At 39.9% G+C, this 17,273-nt stretch overlaps 1 protein-coding gene and 1 long non-coding RNA gene across 2 annotated transcripts in view; one reads left to right on the plus strand and one right to left on the minus strand.

Moving 5' to 3' along the window:
* LOC115372809 (contactin-associated protein-like 4) overlaps positions 1–17,273 on the plus strand; it is a 96,356-nt gene that overhangs the window by 19,023 nt on the left and 60,060 nt on the right. Inside the window, exons 2-3 of the mRNA XM_030070948.1 lie at positions 5,439–5,549; positions 15,354–15,547. Of these exons, the coding sequence (XP_029926808.1) occupies positions 5,439–5,549; positions 15,354–15,547 (305 nt within the window). The remainder of the gene's footprint in view (positions 1–5,438; positions 5,550–15,353; positions 15,548–17,273) is intronic.
* On the minus strand, positions 7,559–13,394 carry LOC115372810 (uncharacterized). The gene is made up of 3 exons (XR_003929476.1): positions 13,327–13,394; positions 13,085–13,212; positions 7,559–7,853 (listed from the first exon to the last, which is right to left on the minus strand). It is a non-coding gene; the product is annotated as an uncharacterized LOC115372810 (long non-coding RNA).

Below are 17,273 nucleotides of genomic sequence, written 5' to 3' on the forward strand. Positions count from 1 at the left end.
CAATCAGGTGTTGGTGTGATTATCATGCTCACTGTTGCCAGATCATGTCATACATACATACATACAACAAATCAAGTCCACAGCCTTCAGCGAGCCTTAACATATTCTTCCTGAATTGATGGGGGCAGTGTACATATGATTTACGCTTTTTCAAGTGCGCTGGCAGAAAGATAAACACATATTAAAGATGAAGCGGCCACTCCGCCTCGGCTTGTCCAAAAGAAACACTGCAAGAGTTCTGTGTGGAAATATTTTGCTTTCGAGGTGGATGCTCAAGGGGAAAATAATAAATTCGCAAATCAAAATATGCAAACACTGCCATTAACGATTCCTGTTAAATAGTTGTTTCTTTTTCTTATCATGTATAAACCTACATATTTTCATACTTTTCTCATGTTTCTGCTGGATACTGCTGTTATTTACTGTTATTTTAAGCACAGTTGACTTGTTGTTTGTTTTAAATACTTGAAGAGTTAAATACTTTAATGTTCAACAGATTTTCATAAAGGAGTGTACGCTGAAGTAAATGGGATTTTTTCTTTTCTTTTCTTTTCTTTTCTTTTTTTTTACTGTGGTATTGAAATGGGTATCGAGAATCGTGGAAATTCACTGGTATTGGTATTGACTAGTGAATTTCTAGTTTCATGACAAAACTCAACTCAACTGACAAAAGAATGTGAAGTATGTATGTTAATTATCAGTAAGTCAGGCAGACAATGAGCATCACGTAGACTCAACCAGCCATTTTTTTTCTTATTATAAGGTTTCTGTCATTGAATCTAAACAGTCCTCATTTTAGTGCATCTTTAACCAAACCTGGAGTAGCTTTCTGCTTCTTTTAAAAAGGCAGAGAAGAGTCACATGATTTGAGATGACGTTTTATCTAACCAACTGCAGGCCAAACACTGATTATGATCCTGCAGAACATATTCCTTCTAGTGACTGGCAGCATTTCTTACCAAAACACAGACAGATCAAACATGTAGGGCTAAGCTGGATTTGTGTGTTGGCATATACATGGATGCATACAAAGCCAAATATTGTACAGTGAAATTATGGGCTTAGCCTGACTCAGTCCAACTCAGTTTTGTGCAGTGCATGTCTCTTAAGACAGTGCTCATAATGAAACGTGGATAGTAAGAGGCCAAGCAAAATTTAAACAATATAAAACTTGACTTGTACTGTACATCCCAATGAAAAAACATCCAGAGCTAATCTCAAACATTTTTTCTTTTCTTTCGGGGTTCTTTCTTTGGCCTCCCAGAGAAAGACTTAAATGTCTCCATTCAGGCATGAAGAAAGGTCCATTACCTTCATATTCCACAGAAGTCACTCTAAGGGTCAGTGTTCAGGTTCAGTGGTTGGGAGTCCGGCAGGTATTCAACATTTACCTCCAGTTCCCTCTGATCGGTCTCTATTTGTGCTCCACTGGCCAGAGTCAGGGACAAAACTCCGGTGAGGAAAATTAGCTTTGTGTTTTCAAACTCCTCTGCTCTTTCTATCAAATGTCCCTCGGTAAGGCTGTCCGCTCACCTTGTATTATCTCCTCAGGTTTTACAGTGCTCTTTCCCACAGAGATGTCACACTCATTTCACCTGGCTGAACTGCAATAATTCAAGTGCTTTTCACACTGAGTGGTCTCCCACAGTCTGCTCTGTGTCATCCACGTTTAAATCCATCAAGGTTTTCCTGCATGTAACCTGCATCTAACCTATAGTCTTAGGTGGCCTGGTGGTCAGAGGAACAGTCCCGCAGCACAGAGGCCGGAGGTTTAATCTCTCCAACCTGTCAAAGTCACTGAAACAGTTAACTGTTCGATCTTTGGCTAGGTTTACAAGCACCAAGAATTTTGTTCTTGCCAAAGCTGATTTTTGGTTGAAAAATGTAAGTAAAACACCTGGAGGAAGCGTGTAGGCTACATCAAGTATGAGAAACCCAGTTAAGATGTGATGTTAAAACACCTTGTGGATTTTTCCATCTGTGCAAGCTGTTTCACATATGGATACATTTTTGTTTAAACTAAAAAACACAGCTCGGGGATGATGTATAAGAAGAACCTGCAACTTCTCCATCACGAAAAGGATAACTGGCAGCTGTCCAAAGCCCTAGGATCCATTGCAAGGCCAGAGCATCACATTAAAACAGCTCTATAATCTGTATCGGGTTGAAACAGATGGGAAAATGAGCATCTGTGTGTCCTAATTGATCACTCAAGTCAAGCACACAGCCCCTCTCAGTGAAAAGATGCTGCTAACTTTCTAGAGAAGCAGCTTAAGAAGAACGTCCCTGACGAGGTCACAGGTATTGACGTGGTGTTCTTGGATTTGAAAATCATATAGATTATCATATAGATAAAGTGCACCACTATTTAATTGGAGCATATTCAGGATGGGATGTTAGCATGCTGAACGCAGCAATACAGACTCAATGAGAATGGACTGCATGCTGTGCATTTAAGTTTGTTTTTACCACTGCATTTCAGATTCAGATATGCTCAAACATGATATCATATGACCAAGCTGAGCTATTTTTGAATTATTTTTTCAATAACAAACAGTACAATTATAAAAACATACATTTGTTCATGTCACCAAGCCAATTTTAGTTATATTCGCAACCCTATAACATTCTACACTTATTATTACATTTTTTTTTCTTTTTTGCATAATTCACACATTGCATAGTTCACACATTTTCAAAGCCTTGTACATTATTAAAACAAGTCATGAAGTTTTTTTTTTTCTTCCCATGTTCTGTTTCTGTTCTGTTTAAAGTTTCCTTTAAACATTTTTTTCCTAATCTGGTTAGCGGGGTTCTGGAGCCTCTCCCATTACTGGACAGGTGTCAGGAGACACCCTGGACACGTCATAGTCCCCTGTAAATATTCCCTGGTGAAAATAAAGTTTGGACGTAAAATGAATACGATTCTGCTGTATTTGAAAAGTGAAAATTTTCATCAATAATCATTTTTTACAAGTGGTGACTATGCGAATGTTTGGAAGATTTGGTGAATGTTGTCTTCACTTGTGGCAAGTTGTGACATTACAGAGGTGGAAGGGATGTATGTCCAAGGTAAAGCATGATGCGGCAAAAGCTTGATAAAATTAAACTGCCTTAAAAGTGAGAGCAAAGTCAAATTTTCCTCCCAAGCCCTACAATAGGCAGAAATCCAACACCAGAGCAGCAGGACCAAGTCTAATTAAATTTTGACTAAACAAAATAAAGTCAGCTCCTTATTGAGTCTTGCACAAGCTCCTTCATTAACAGTGTTAATGAAAGACCCTCAGAGATCCGCTTTTTTTTCCTTTTATTTATTTATTTATTTTTTTTTTTTATATATAAATCGGTTTGCAGTGAGCTGCATGCAGAGGGAGCAGAGAGCACAGAGGCAATGTTGCTTAATTCAGTCCTGACCTTAGGGAAAGATAACAAAAACAAATTCTACAAACCCTGTGGCCATAAATAGTCATTTTTGACAATTTTTGTTAAAGATTTATGTGCACAAATAATCAAGGAGCACACTCAGACTGCATTTTTATGTTAAATGTTAAATGAACAAATTGGTTATTATTATTAATATTGTGAATATTATTAGTATTGTTTTTATTATCATTTGTAGAACTATTGATTTGAACATAGTAGAGCTAGATAATGTCTATAAGAGAAAGCTTTCAGCACTGGTCGACTTAGGCCTGCAGTATGGAGAACTACAGCAAAATGTTTAATAATTGAGTAAATTGCATTAATCAAATATTAATGCTCATAAATTGCTTAAAATTATTTCTGTGTGGTCTGCAGTTACACTGAGCAGACCAAAAAAAAAAAAAAAAAAAACAGTCTCCTTTTTAAGTATCCTAATTTGTTGTTTAGCATCACAAATTTCCCATACAATTCCATCAAAAGATATTTAAGATTTACTTGTGTGGAATGCAACTGAAACAATAAAATAAAAACAATATATCTGTTTGTGTGTGTTCATGCATGTCAGAGCCCTGTGTGTATGTGTGCAGGCGTGTGTGTGCACATGTGCCTGTAGATGTGTATGCTCACACTGGTGTCTGCATGGTGTATATGAAGGGGAGGTCAAATATAAAGTGGGCGAGCATTGTGTTTGTAATGCCAGCCAGCACCAGTATGTTATAATGGCCATAACCATCAGAGTGGATGAAGATGATTCATTTTCACGAGTGGCCAACTTATCCAATTAATGAATCCACTGTGTCTGCCAGCCGAGATGCTGTCCATGAATCCAATATGTTTTCATACAGCCAAAAGGCCTTTTCACACAAGGGGGACAGTAGGCTGCTGGAGGACCACACTCTTTTTTTCATTACCTCTGCCAAGGAGGGGGTAGGGGTTATGTAATTTCTGTGTGTGTGCGTGTGTGTGTGTGTGTGTGTGTGTCTGTGTGTGTGTGTGTGTGTGTGTGTGTCTGTCAGTGAGTGAAATATCTCTAAGTTTTAAACAGATTTACATGAAACTTTGAGAAAGGTTGGTGCTGAGCGTAGGAAGAGTTGATGAAATTTTCACACCAGCTGGCCGAAAGCTATACCAAGGACAAGCAGAAACACAATGTTGACCATGTTGCAGCTCTCTTCATTCACCTCGGTGCCACGTATGGTTAACCGCCGTCATGCAGGAGGTTAGACACAGAAGTGCCAATGTTAAATCTCTGCTGTAAAACTGGAATGAAATGACATTCAAGTCACACTTTCGGAATTTGAAAGCCCTTATTAAAAGACTCCAAATGCATTTAATCATCACGCTTTTCATGTTACAAAATAGAATGAATGGCTGCTCTGCTGAGTGCACCATCCATCTCAGATCCATCTAGTTGCTGCAAACGTAATGCAAACACTGCAGTTGGTTCGGCTGATTTTGAATGTGTGCACTTCAGATCTGACCGTCTGACCGAATAAAGATGTACCACACTGATGGGTGAAGGCAAATACTGAATCTGTAGAGGTCTGCGCTCTACGAGGTGCATTTTCTGGTATATAAACTTTCAGCATTAATAGCAAAAGCATTCATCACTGTGATTATAAATAGTTACACAATAGTGCAGGTGCCACTGAAAGCACCAAACTGAAGCATGAATAAAAACACATACAAAACAGGAGAAAACAAGGAACACTGGTTACTGAACACTGAACAATTACTTACCAAATATGCAAATTATACATAAATTATTGATTAGAAGTGGTATAATTACATGCTGAACTTAAAAGACAAGTTCAGGGACTGTCTTCAGTAACCAAGGAGTGGTAAATTTGATCAGAGATGAAACAGAACAAGGTGAAACAGCAGTGTGTCACTTTAAAGAATATGTTCACTGTCCAATGAGAGTGTTCAAAATGTAATAAAGCCAAATTACAATCCAGTAGTTTGAGGATGATGTGGTTTTAATTGCTCTGTTCCTTGTGCTCTGTGATTTACAGAGGTGTGCGACAGTCCGCTGGTGTCCAATCTCCTGCCGTCGTCCTTCAGAAGCTCCTCCCAGTTGTCCAACAGTCACGGGCCAGGCTTCGCAAAGCTCAACAGGAGAGAAGGTGAGTTACAATACCGCTGCATCTACGGCCTGGTAACAGTATATGGCGGGGAGTGTGTGTGGACTGTCAATAGATTGCAGCATTGATTTTCTTAAGGCAGGGAAGGTTGACTGAGCACATATGCTCTTTTTCAGCATTACCTTCTCCAATGCACAGATGCACACATTCACACCTGGGAGCTGCCAAGCACAGCCATGGCCCTCCCCTGGGCAGATTCCACTGGGGCAGCTGGGAGTTGCATGCACCGTTCAAGCACACTTCAGGGGTAGCTGTTCCCTAACTCGATTTTCCAAGCTGATCTGGGATTCAAAAAGACAAGCCGGCTTTTCTGAACACCAGGCTGCTGATGTCCCATGCTGTGTTTGAGGAGAATATACTGTAGAATAGGTATATGCTCCCCCAGATTAAGCTATATGAAGAATGCGCCTGCTATTATTATTTTTGAATGACCACCAGGGGACTGTGGTATCATTGCACGCCCCTCATGTTACTGTCCATAAATAACAGGCCTCTCCTCCCTCAGGACAGTGAGATGTCAGCCGAGACAGTGTCATCCCTCAACTATTTTTGTCATCTAGCATCTAGCATTTCAACATCAATAAAGTATTGCTACATTAATAATGAGCCATTAGCATTGGCATGGTGTAAACAAATGAGACCATTACTAAGACGACCGGCAGCCTCTAATGGCCTCTGCATGACATTTTTCATTGCATGCCAGAGTCAGATATTACAAAAAAAAAAAAAAAAAAAAAAAATGCTGTATTGCTTTACTGCACAAAACTTCTTTTATGCTTTATGGCACAAAGCAGATGAAGAAGATGCTCCTTTTCTAGGACAACTTGAGCTAACCTGTCAGAATTTCTTGTGGGAAGAAACTCTAAATGCTGCATTTATCCTCTTCCTCCTCTTCCATCTTCTTTGTGACAAGAGGCAACAGGATTTATGGGAAATTTGGCGTTAATTTTAAGAAACATTGCAATAACAATGCAAATGCTTTAGGCTACCAGTCACCCTGCTGGAAAGAAAAAAAAAAAAAAAAAAACTCGGACTTTCAATTTTGGTTCATGGTTTAGATATAGTTTTATGCTGGCCAATCAGCATCGGTGAGTTTTTCAACAGGGAAAACTATTTAATCAACATGCAAATTACCTATTGATTTTTAAATTGTTAGCGTTTGTAACTTGTTACAGCGGTCAAATTGGTGCACCCTCATTCTCGCATGGCCACCAATGTTTTTATGACTCGGGCAGATAATATGATGTGAAATAGAAATCTTCCCCTGTGCTGCGGGGAGCTGCTCTGGTCTGTGGGCTGCAGCGGTGGAGTGCTGCTCCCCTCATTGCAGGAGGGAGGATTGGCTCCCCCAAAGGATACAGAGCACACAACATCAAAGATGAGCCTCAGCTGGATTCACACAGACTGACAGATACTTCACAGGGTGAATAGGGCTTTAGATAGATAGATAGATAGATTGATAGATAGATAGATAGATAGATAGATAGATAGATAGATAGATAGATAGATAGATAGATAGATAGGTAAGGTTACTGCCCCCCATCTGCTCTGTGTATACATACATATATTGCAGTAGTACATCACAGACTTCCCAAAAGGTCACCTCTTGTCACCAGCAGGATAAAACTGCAAAATTTCAAGAGGCAGCCCTGTGATGATGCGTGGCTTTGAGAAATCAAGGCTTTCTCTCAGATAGTTCTGGCAGGAAAGGTTGGCTGGTTTACAGATAGTACCAGAGATGAGCGTCCAATGGAAGCGCTGTGATGTCTTTGTCTTTGACACATGAGAGGATCTGACTGATTTCCACCACCTGAGAGACTACAGGAAGCTCAGCCTGCAGGTTGCTGTTTCCTTGGAGTGTTTGATGGTAGCGGCTGTGAGCAAACACAGCTGTGGTGTTCCTACACTACAGTTAACCTGCCCTCTCTGCTGCTCTGAGCTTGATCTGCGTGAAGGAGGACTAGTTGGTGTCAGCAGGTCAGCTAGTTTATTTACACAGTGATAAAACACAAAAGCAGTGATTAAAAAATGATGATAAAAAAAAAATGTCCAGACTCAAGGGAAGGTTGTTGGCAATGTGCTTCTGGATATTGTATTTTTTTATTTGGCACCCCAACAAAGAAATTAAAGGTAACTGCTCCACTTGCGGTGGTATGACAACTCATTTGTTAGCCTGTCTGGGGCTGAGTGTAATGAGTCTTTAGTGCTGTTTCAGACAGGATGACATTTGTATGAGCCTTTGAGTCTGTTCTTCAGTCCAGAGAGGCGCCTCTGAAACCGCATCTTCTGAAAAACACACAGTTTTAAAGAGGAAAATTATACTCATCCTGGAAGGGGCGACCCTGCAGGGAAACAAATGTGTTTCCTGGTAACACAGTACAAATTAATGTATGCACAACATGCCATGCTTGCACCACATCTATAAACTGTGCACTCACGCTGCATGCAAAGTGTTTCAATTGTTGTAAAATGGAACAGCCTGTCAGCTTTTATTGTCTTTGTCGATGGTTTCTTGCATAACACCTTGTGCTGCTTAAATGTTTTTATGCATGCCCTTGTAATCAACTCTGATGTTTTTTTTTAATATAAAGTAAATCTTGATTACTTAATCTCCATTTATTGTACCTTTTCAAAAGCCTGATTTAATTCATTAATCCGTAGCCTGTTCAACAAAAAACAGGCCACTTAAACTGAAAGCAAACTAAATATGACTATTCTAGGCTTGAATGTCACTGAATAAGACATCAAACATGTTTTGAAGAATGCATGCATGTCTAATCAAAATTTTGATGAACACATGCAATTACAATCACTACATGGTGTCACATTTGTTATTACATTCTATTACAACCGTGCAAACAACCACTTGTCAAACTGCACACACGCGCACACACACACACACACACACACACACAGTGACTAAGGGAGTGAGAGGAAGACAGAGACTGAGAGTGTGTTGGGTGATGCTTTACGGCACTAGAGAGTTTTTGCGCTATATTATGTGACAAAACTCCTTTATAAACCAAGTGTTGAACAATCATCATGTGCCAGCTGAATCAGTTAGCCTATCGCTCTGCAGTTCAGAGACACTCACCAGGCTACAACAACCACACAGTGAACAGCGATGGGACGCAGCATCATGAATACCATATCAGGAGCGCTTGCTTGCTATCAAACCATTCAGCACACACACACACACAATAGCAATGATTTTTCTCATTTCAACTGCATATAAGAGCACTTCAGCCACAAACAGCAACAACGCAACAGCAGGGCAGTATCACTCCTGAGCAAGAGCATTGTGGCTCATGAAATGACGCAATGCAAAGACAGTAAACCAAAAAAAAATCAGATCAAATAAAGTGAAATCTCACCTATTTGAAGTTCATTGTGCTAAAGCTTGACAGGTGACAACAACACATTAAAGGCAAACGCCAAGGAAATGTTGACTATGAGGTGCTGACGACAAACACGCATCATCATTATCTACCAATCCTTGCTCACTAGTGTCAACTGAACAAGCCATGAACATAACCAGTGTGTCAGGAAAAAAATGCATTATGCAATACAATTTTACCTAAAACAATGGCCAACCCTGTTAAAATGTGTATTTTCTTATTTAGGCTCATTCTTTAGTTCTATCCTCATCATCCACCAAGACTAGAGAGCTCCTGTAAGTCACAAAGTGTGATAAAGATGGAGTTTTATTAGCTGTGTTTTCTAAACTGTCTTTAATTCTTGCCTGGAGTTCAGTTCTTTGTTGGTTTATTGTTATATTTCACCGGCCTATGCTCCTTAGGTTGTAGAGTTTTGTTATCTCCTTGGGACCTTTATTAAACATAGTTATCATCAGTCCTGCTTGTTTCTGTTCTCCTACATTTGGGTCTACCTGCCTGCTTATATGTAACATGTAGTTGTACATAGTTTTTAAAATGAGTATGAATTTGAAGGTTACCCAACAAGCGCAGTGCAAGAAATGTAACACTTAAACTGTGATTTTAGGGCTAAAAAAGGGGGAGGTGTGAAGGAATTTTATTATTAAAGTGTGTTTTATGCTTAAGTCACTAACACATCTAATATTAATCATTGAAATTCATTATGTGCTAAGTGTTTTTCTTACTCATTGAACTCAGTACATGTTGGTATGCTTGGAATGGGAAAGTAATGAAAAAGCCTTGTGTGAGCTTTTCTCACATGAACCCAAAACAAACACACTAGCAGAGAGACCGGCAAATGTAAAAGAAATTGTGTAACCATTTTTATTCCATATTCATGCATCCTACATACTAATATGAGGATTTGTGCAAGTGTTTAACTAGCTGAAACCACTGAGTCATGCTTCTGAAACATGACTCAGAGACTGTCTGTGTGTGGTAAACTTGCATGTGAGAGATTTTGGGCATGGGGTTTCAGTTTTGTCTGTCCAGCAATAGCTTTAACCATTCAGAATGGTACAAAACCAAAATTTTATATACTCAGATGGCATAAAGAAGGGGACTTTCCCCAGGTGCTTTGAATCTGCCTACACTTTGACATTGTTGGTGTTCTGCTTTTTCCATATTGAAATATTATTAAAGCCTAGAGAAAGACAGCTTTGACTGTTCTCTCCTTTATTAAAGAATCTCTGAAACAATCTGGCTGGAGAAATGTGTCTGTACAACATTTTCTGTTTTGACTTTCTATTCACACAAAAAATACATATCTGGTCATCAAAAACTCAACTTTTAAAAAACGCTTTCCACGGTCCAGAGTGGAATTTTGAGGAAACAGTTTTCCTTTTGTCGTGTGGCCATGCGAAAATAAAACTTGATCATGATCCATTATCATGCAGTTATTTTCACCAACTTATTTTCATTTGCAACTTTCAGGAGCTCAACCTCCCCTCCATATACACAACTCAAATTATTTTTCTCGTTTCTCCTCATGACAGTTTAAGACATTTTTTACTGTTTTTGCATTTGCATTTGTAGTTCCCTGGGATGTCAACAAACCGCTCTAGTCACTCCTCAGCTTCTTTTGTGCATGCTCATATCATGAAAGCCTAATGTGACTTTTTACATTCTATAGACAGAGATGTTTTCACAAATGCCACTGCATGGACGGACCAAGACAAACAATCAAACAAAACTCTGACAATTAAAATCACATTTTCAAAAAAAAAAAAGTCTCCTCAAATTTTCAAATTGAATGTCATGCAGTAGAAATCCAGGTTGTTTGTCCTGCAGGGGTGATTGGGCGCAGGTGTGTGTCACTGCCTCGTTGCTCTGATGGGCCACACCTGGCTCTTTACCAACATGCAGGCCATGCCACCAATATGGGTTCAGTTACAAACAGAAGGTTTGTGTAGTTTGCTTTCTATCCTCAGTGTGCCATTTTAGAGAAGTGTCTTGTCCACACTGCTACACTGAACAACAACCAAAAGCAGTGACATGGACTCTACTGAACATGCGAATGGCCCTGACCCATGAGCTGTAAGTCCGAGACCCTAAAACAGATAGCAGTGGTGACTAATAAATATCTGTCTGCATTATACGTGTAAATACAAGCTTGGAAAAAAAAACATTCACACCCTCTCCCAAGCGGACATGAATGCTTTGGGTTTTTTTTCCAAGGTTCTGTTCCATTCAGGTCTAACAGAGCCAGGGTGCTGGTTTTGTTCATGCAGACTCACTGAAAAGACTCTGCTGCACTTATATAGAACAGAGCCTTAATTAATGTCATCAGTAACACCAGTGTTTACCTGCTATTCATGTCAAAATGGCTGCTGTGGAAAAGCTCTACTGTGGATACTTCAAGGAGCAGACAACGTAACAACTAATTATCCTAAGGACAATGCCTTATACAACTATAAGGCAAAGTAATTTCTCTGTACTACTCTGTTACTGGAATACAGTTGAAGAGTTTGACTCCAACTTGCTTTGAATCTATTTTGGCAAACAGTCGCTACCTGAAGTTGCTTCTGTCACTTGTACAAAAACAAAACAATTTTTATCCAGGAAAAAAACATGTAAGCCCTTAGGATGACTCACTGCTCCAGCAGTGTACATAAAGTGTGTTATTTTTATGCCGCATATCATTTTGCAAGACTTTGCACTGTTTTACCAAGTGTTTTATCTGTTTTCTTCCCTCTTGTCTTACTTCTAACAGGTATTTTTTTTACTTGCTGCTATATGTAACAAGATAGATAGATACTAAGACTGACTGGTAACGTTGCTCATTATGAGTTACTTCAATAAATAGCTCCACTATACTACATGTATCTGACAGCTTCAGAGTAGTTATCTTGAAGAATGAGGTTGTGCCTACAAAACACAGTTTAAGCAACAGTATTTGGAGTAACAAGACCAACAACACTAACCTGCAACACTACATGTTGCAGGTTAATGCATCAATAATTTAAAACTGAAAGAATCATATGTAATCTTGCTTATGATCCTTAAGCACATTTTACATTTTACTTTGAGTGCAGGGCAAGGTTGTTGGCAACACCAAGTGATTCACGAGGAAAAGCCCCTGATGTCCTCAGATCCCAGCAACGCCCCTGCAGAAGATGCACAGCTGACACTACTACTACTGGTTTACTACTGCGAAAACTTTAGGTTGCTATTTATGTGTTATAATTGTAACTAAAAACTGAGGTTGTTAAAGGAAGCATCAAAAGAAAAAAAAGTTTGATTCTTTGTTTGAAAGTCTTTTCTTGTCTGAGATAGATCGATCAATGGATAGATAGATATTTTCTCCCTGTATAATCAATTATTTTGTTATTTTGCCTTCCCCAGGTTTATTAATAGGGGATAGCCCGCAAAACTGCTACTGTTTTCTGTATAAATCAGGGAATAAATGAACGGCTGTTGCTAACACTCCTCATCTTCCAGGCGTTCTCAGTGGAGCAGCCTTGTTCTGAGTTAATTTAGCAGCAAAATGAACAGAGACTGTCAGGGAATACAAGCCGCAGTTCTGTTTAAAGAGAAACACCATACTATATCAAGTCTGCAGTCTTGTTCCGGCATTAACCTGGGCATTACAGTGCGAAAAAAAAAGCATTGTAAACACAGACAATATTACTTCATGAAAATCTCCCGAACACACTGTCTAATGTATTTACAAGGGTGTAACGGTTACATTTGTATCCTTTATGCTTTGGCTTTGTGCTGATTCACTTTACTCCTGACAGGCTCTGTCTGTCTGTCTGGCTGCCACCTTCTCTCTTCAGCTGTCTATTTCTTTCTTTGTCTGTCTTTCCCCCTTTCTTCTGAGCGTTGCTGTCTCTCTCTTTGTCTGCCGATGTGTCTATCAGTGGCTGGCAGGCAGAATAACAGTGCATTATTGATGACCGAAGGGACTGCGCGTTAGATCTCTATCTGTTTCTTATGGTGAAGCCGTCAGCCTGACCAGCCTCGAGTTAGGCTTCAGTTCTCATTCTCTTTCAACACTAATGCTTAATATCCACTAAGACATTTCATGATGCAACTGTCAGCTTCCCTTCATCCCAAATTTGCAGAGATGGAGCATCTTACCTCTTTGCACCTGGGAAGACAGACATTTGGGTCAAACCTTGCTGCAAGCAGAGGACAGTTTCGAAATGTTGACCTCAGGTTTATAAGACCTGAGATGCTTTCAGTGGGCCACTCTGCTGCCAGCCACTCTGGGAATTTAAAAATTAAAAGTATTACATGATTGGGTGCACCCCAACCCAAAAGTCACCAGTAAACTTTTCCCAAATTGCAGCGGGTAGTTAAGCAATAAGCCTCCTCAACACCTTTTAGCTGGGCCTGAGATCTCTGTAAACCAGGGGTGTCAAACTGGTGCCATGGAGGGCCAAGAGGCTGCAGGTTTTCATTCCAACCAGCAACTCCACCAGGTGATTTCACTGATTAGTCCCGCCTCTCTGTTTCGAGGTAGGGTGATCAGTGAAATCACCTGGTGGAGTTGTTGGTTGGAATGAAAACCTGCAGCCTCTTGGCCCTCCATGGCACGAGTTTGACACCCCTGCTGTAAACAATGACCTCTCAGTTCTTATTGCTTTTATGAAAGTGCAGCAACACAACATAACAAGAAATACACACTGTATTATAACAGAACACACATAGGAAGGGTAATTTTCTGTCACCAAGATAATATTTGAATTAAGTGTTACGTAAATAAAGGCAGTGTGATTCAACCAAATCAGAACTGTGGACAGAAACTGCTTTATAATTATTTTTTCCACACTTATTTGCCATTCTCTGTCCCACTGCGTCCTTCTTCAAGGAAAAAATCCACCTTAAGATATTCCTACACTGTTTTTTGTCTTTTAGTTTACTTTTTTTGGTGTGCTCATGTCGCTTAACCTTTCTTGTCTACTTTAGCTTCACTGATTTCTTATGTTTCCCGCAATGAACGCTGCACACAACATGCCTTGTAGCTGCACTGCATTTTGATATATTGAGGCCACTTTAACAGGAGAAATTGGCTTCTCTGTTTCGTCTACAAATGGATTTCTCCCTTTATCATTGTTGAATGTCAGTACAAAATGGCGAGTGCAGAAAAAGGCTCTTTGATTGTGAGATAGTGACACCTAACTTGATGTTCACCACTGATATGTAAGATAGCTGAAAGATATTCAGATATTTGTACTCCACTGTTATGTTGTTCCGCTGCGGTGGAGAGGAGATCTCAGCATGATGTCATTTTGTTTGCGTTTGGGCAGTTACCAGAGGGCTTAAGTTAAAACACGTGCAACAACTAAATGGCCCAGAATCATGGCATGCATCCCTAAAAGCTATTACTTTCAACAACGCTGAAGTGTTTTAGCGTGGAATTGTCCTTTACACTCTCAATAAAAAAAAGTTTAAAGGGGTCTCTTGCTGCCAAACACTGTTAATTCACATTAGGTGTAAACAGAGTGATAGCAATACACACTGCAGTTGTGTGTTTGACATTACGTGTCTTTACTGGCTTAATATTTGACTGAGGTGGTTTATTTTCTCCCCTTTGCGTGTGTGTGTGTGTGTGTACATGCACATGCAGGCACACGTGCTCTATAGGGAAGTAGGCAGTAGCCACCTCCTTTACAATCTGTCCATCTGGTGTTTGGGCTCCAAAATGTCATTTTAGTCTGACTCAGCACTTTCACTTGCATACACATCCGCGTGCGTGCATACATGCATGCATACACATACACACACACACACACACACACACACACACACACACACACACACACACACACACACACACAGGCATTTTCATTATTATGTCCTGATCTTGTAGTAGCTCGCTCCATCACCTCCCATGTTTCTGCCCCTGCTCTCTCCTGCTGATTGTATGAAGGACTGCTGGCCGCTGCTGACTTTTAACTCTGTGTAAAGCCTCGAGTGCCCCTCATACTTAGCATAAGGTGTAGAGGAAACACAGTGTGGTGGAGAAACCTAGTCCTAGAGCTACAGATTAAACTGAGTTGACTGTTCCAAATGCTAGATCAAAGACAAAAGTTGATGGGGCTTCTCCGCTTCAGGCCCCAAAACATCACTGCATAATTTCAGACCCATCTTCACAAAACTGAAAACTCATTTTCATGAATTTGCATTCATAAGTGAGAACTTATCTTTGCCGTCATTAATGCAGTGATTTTGTTAAGTTGTCAGTGTTAATGGAATACAGGTGTTAAAAGCGTCGGCGGTACAGATCTTCTCCATATAGATGAGCAATATTTTGTTTTGCTCCTTTTCTTTTCTAGTGCTGCTTTGAAAAATGAAAAGTGGCAAACCGGAACTAAGTAATTGTTCTTCTCTCTTCCTCATGCAGGAGCTGGAGGCTGGTCTCCTCTGAGCTCAGACAGCTTTCAGTGGCTGGAAGTTGACCTGGGTGGGCGGACCAAAATTACTGCTGTGGCCACACAAGGCCGCTACGGCAGCTCTGATTGGCTGACGGCCTACCTGCTGATGTTCAGCGACACGGGACACAACTGGAAACAGTACCGGCAGGAAGACAGTATAGGGGTGAGTCTGCTATGATTAACACAACTTGTACTGCTATTCTAACAAACAGCAGCAGAGCAGGATCAATGCATAGTGAGCAACAAATAGGAAGACAATGGAGAGGAGAGTCTGCTGTGATAAGCAGTGCCATTAAGCAGCATGAATGCAGCAGAGTCTGTGAAAAAGAGCTTGGGATTGACCAGTATGAACTCTTTTAGGGGCTGATATGATATTTTTAGAATGACGTCAGCGATAGCTAGTGTTTGGTGCTGATATTCATTTCAATGCCAAAAACAAACAAACATTCCATTTTTCCCGAAGTTTATTTTCATCAGGGTGGAAAAGCATATAGACGATTAGAAAGTAACATTTCTATTGAAAACCACAGTAATGAAATTCTTTTCCCATGTGCTACACTGCATACATACTTGATATTACTAGCAACCATTTTCCAAAGCACACCACTCATATCCACGTTTGAATACGTTTTTCCTACCTCCTAGGCAGCCATCCGTTTCCATTCACTTTAGTTCAGTACAAAAATCAGCTCACAGAGAATTGAAACTTGAGATAGATAGTGAGCATCCCGCCCTGATTCATTGTTGTCAGAGTTAGTGTATCATCATCTGCACTGAGTTAAAAAGTCTGCTGGTGTGGTCAGGTGCTGGAGGGAAGGTCTGATATCTGGGACTGGTTGGGGGAAAAAAAATCCTAAATGGTAGCCATAATATTGTAACTTTTTTTTTTTTTTTTTTTTTTTTTAAAAAAAAAGAAAAGAAAGAAGCAGCCAAATCAACATCATAATTATCCTGATGTCCATGTTTGCCTCTCATAGCCTAAGAACACACCAGAAATATTGTAGAGTGTGTTGGGGCAATTTATTTTTAAAATTAAAATTTTGCGCACAACTTCATTATTTACCTGAGAAAATACAAAAAGACTTGACTTGACAGCTTTCCCTGCCAAATGTGTTGTTGATCACTGTTTTAAAAAACTGTGCCAGACTAGCACTCTGCTTTCTAAAAAGCGTGCCAATCTCATTTATGTCAAACATTCTGTATTTTTCTGTTTGCACCATGTTGTCTGCAGGTGTTACAACAGGATTTTACTTTTTTCTGCCACTTTTTGCATCAGCTGAATGAAACATGGCAACAAGATGAAAGGAGAAACATTGTTCCAGGTTTAAAAAGTAACAAATGATTATATAAACAGAAAATCGAAAGTGCAATGGTGCAGACTGCCACACAAAAATAATCCAAGTATCACCCCAGCACTGGTCAACATCCTATAATAACCAGTATGAGACAGTAGGTAGATAAACAGTGATAAAAAGCAGTGCTGCTGGCAAAAAGCATCAGCTGCAAGGGAGTGCAGAGATTTACACTTTAATAAAAAGGACTAAAAACAGTACTTGTAGAAATGGTTCTAGCAGTGTAGGGGGAGTTTTGAAAACAGTTTCGGTAAATCGGCCTTAAGTAGCATCACACAGAGAACACAGGGTCTCTTGTAGAGAACAAAACTGCTTGAAGCTAAAAGACAGCATGAAAGCTGAACCACCTTCGGACACAACAGTCTGATGTCTATCAGCAGTAACCATCAGAAGCCTCTACCTCTTTATTAATGATGAATAAAGGGTATTTTCTGGGAGGGTTAGAAAGGATCATGGCCAGAGCACTGCTGTCTAAGGCGACATGAGTAATTGAAAAACTGTTTAAATCGGCTTTCACACAGCTTCACAAACAAGGTA

The sequence above is a fragment of the Myripristis murdjan genome, chromosome 15 (assembly GCF_902150065.1).
Source record: "Myripristis murdjan chromosome 15, fMyrMur1.1, whole genome shotgun sequence".
In the NCBI taxonomy this organism is placed as follows: domain Eukaryota; kingdom Metazoa; phylum Chordata; class Actinopteri; order Holocentriformes; family Holocentridae; genus Myripristis; species Myripristis murdjan.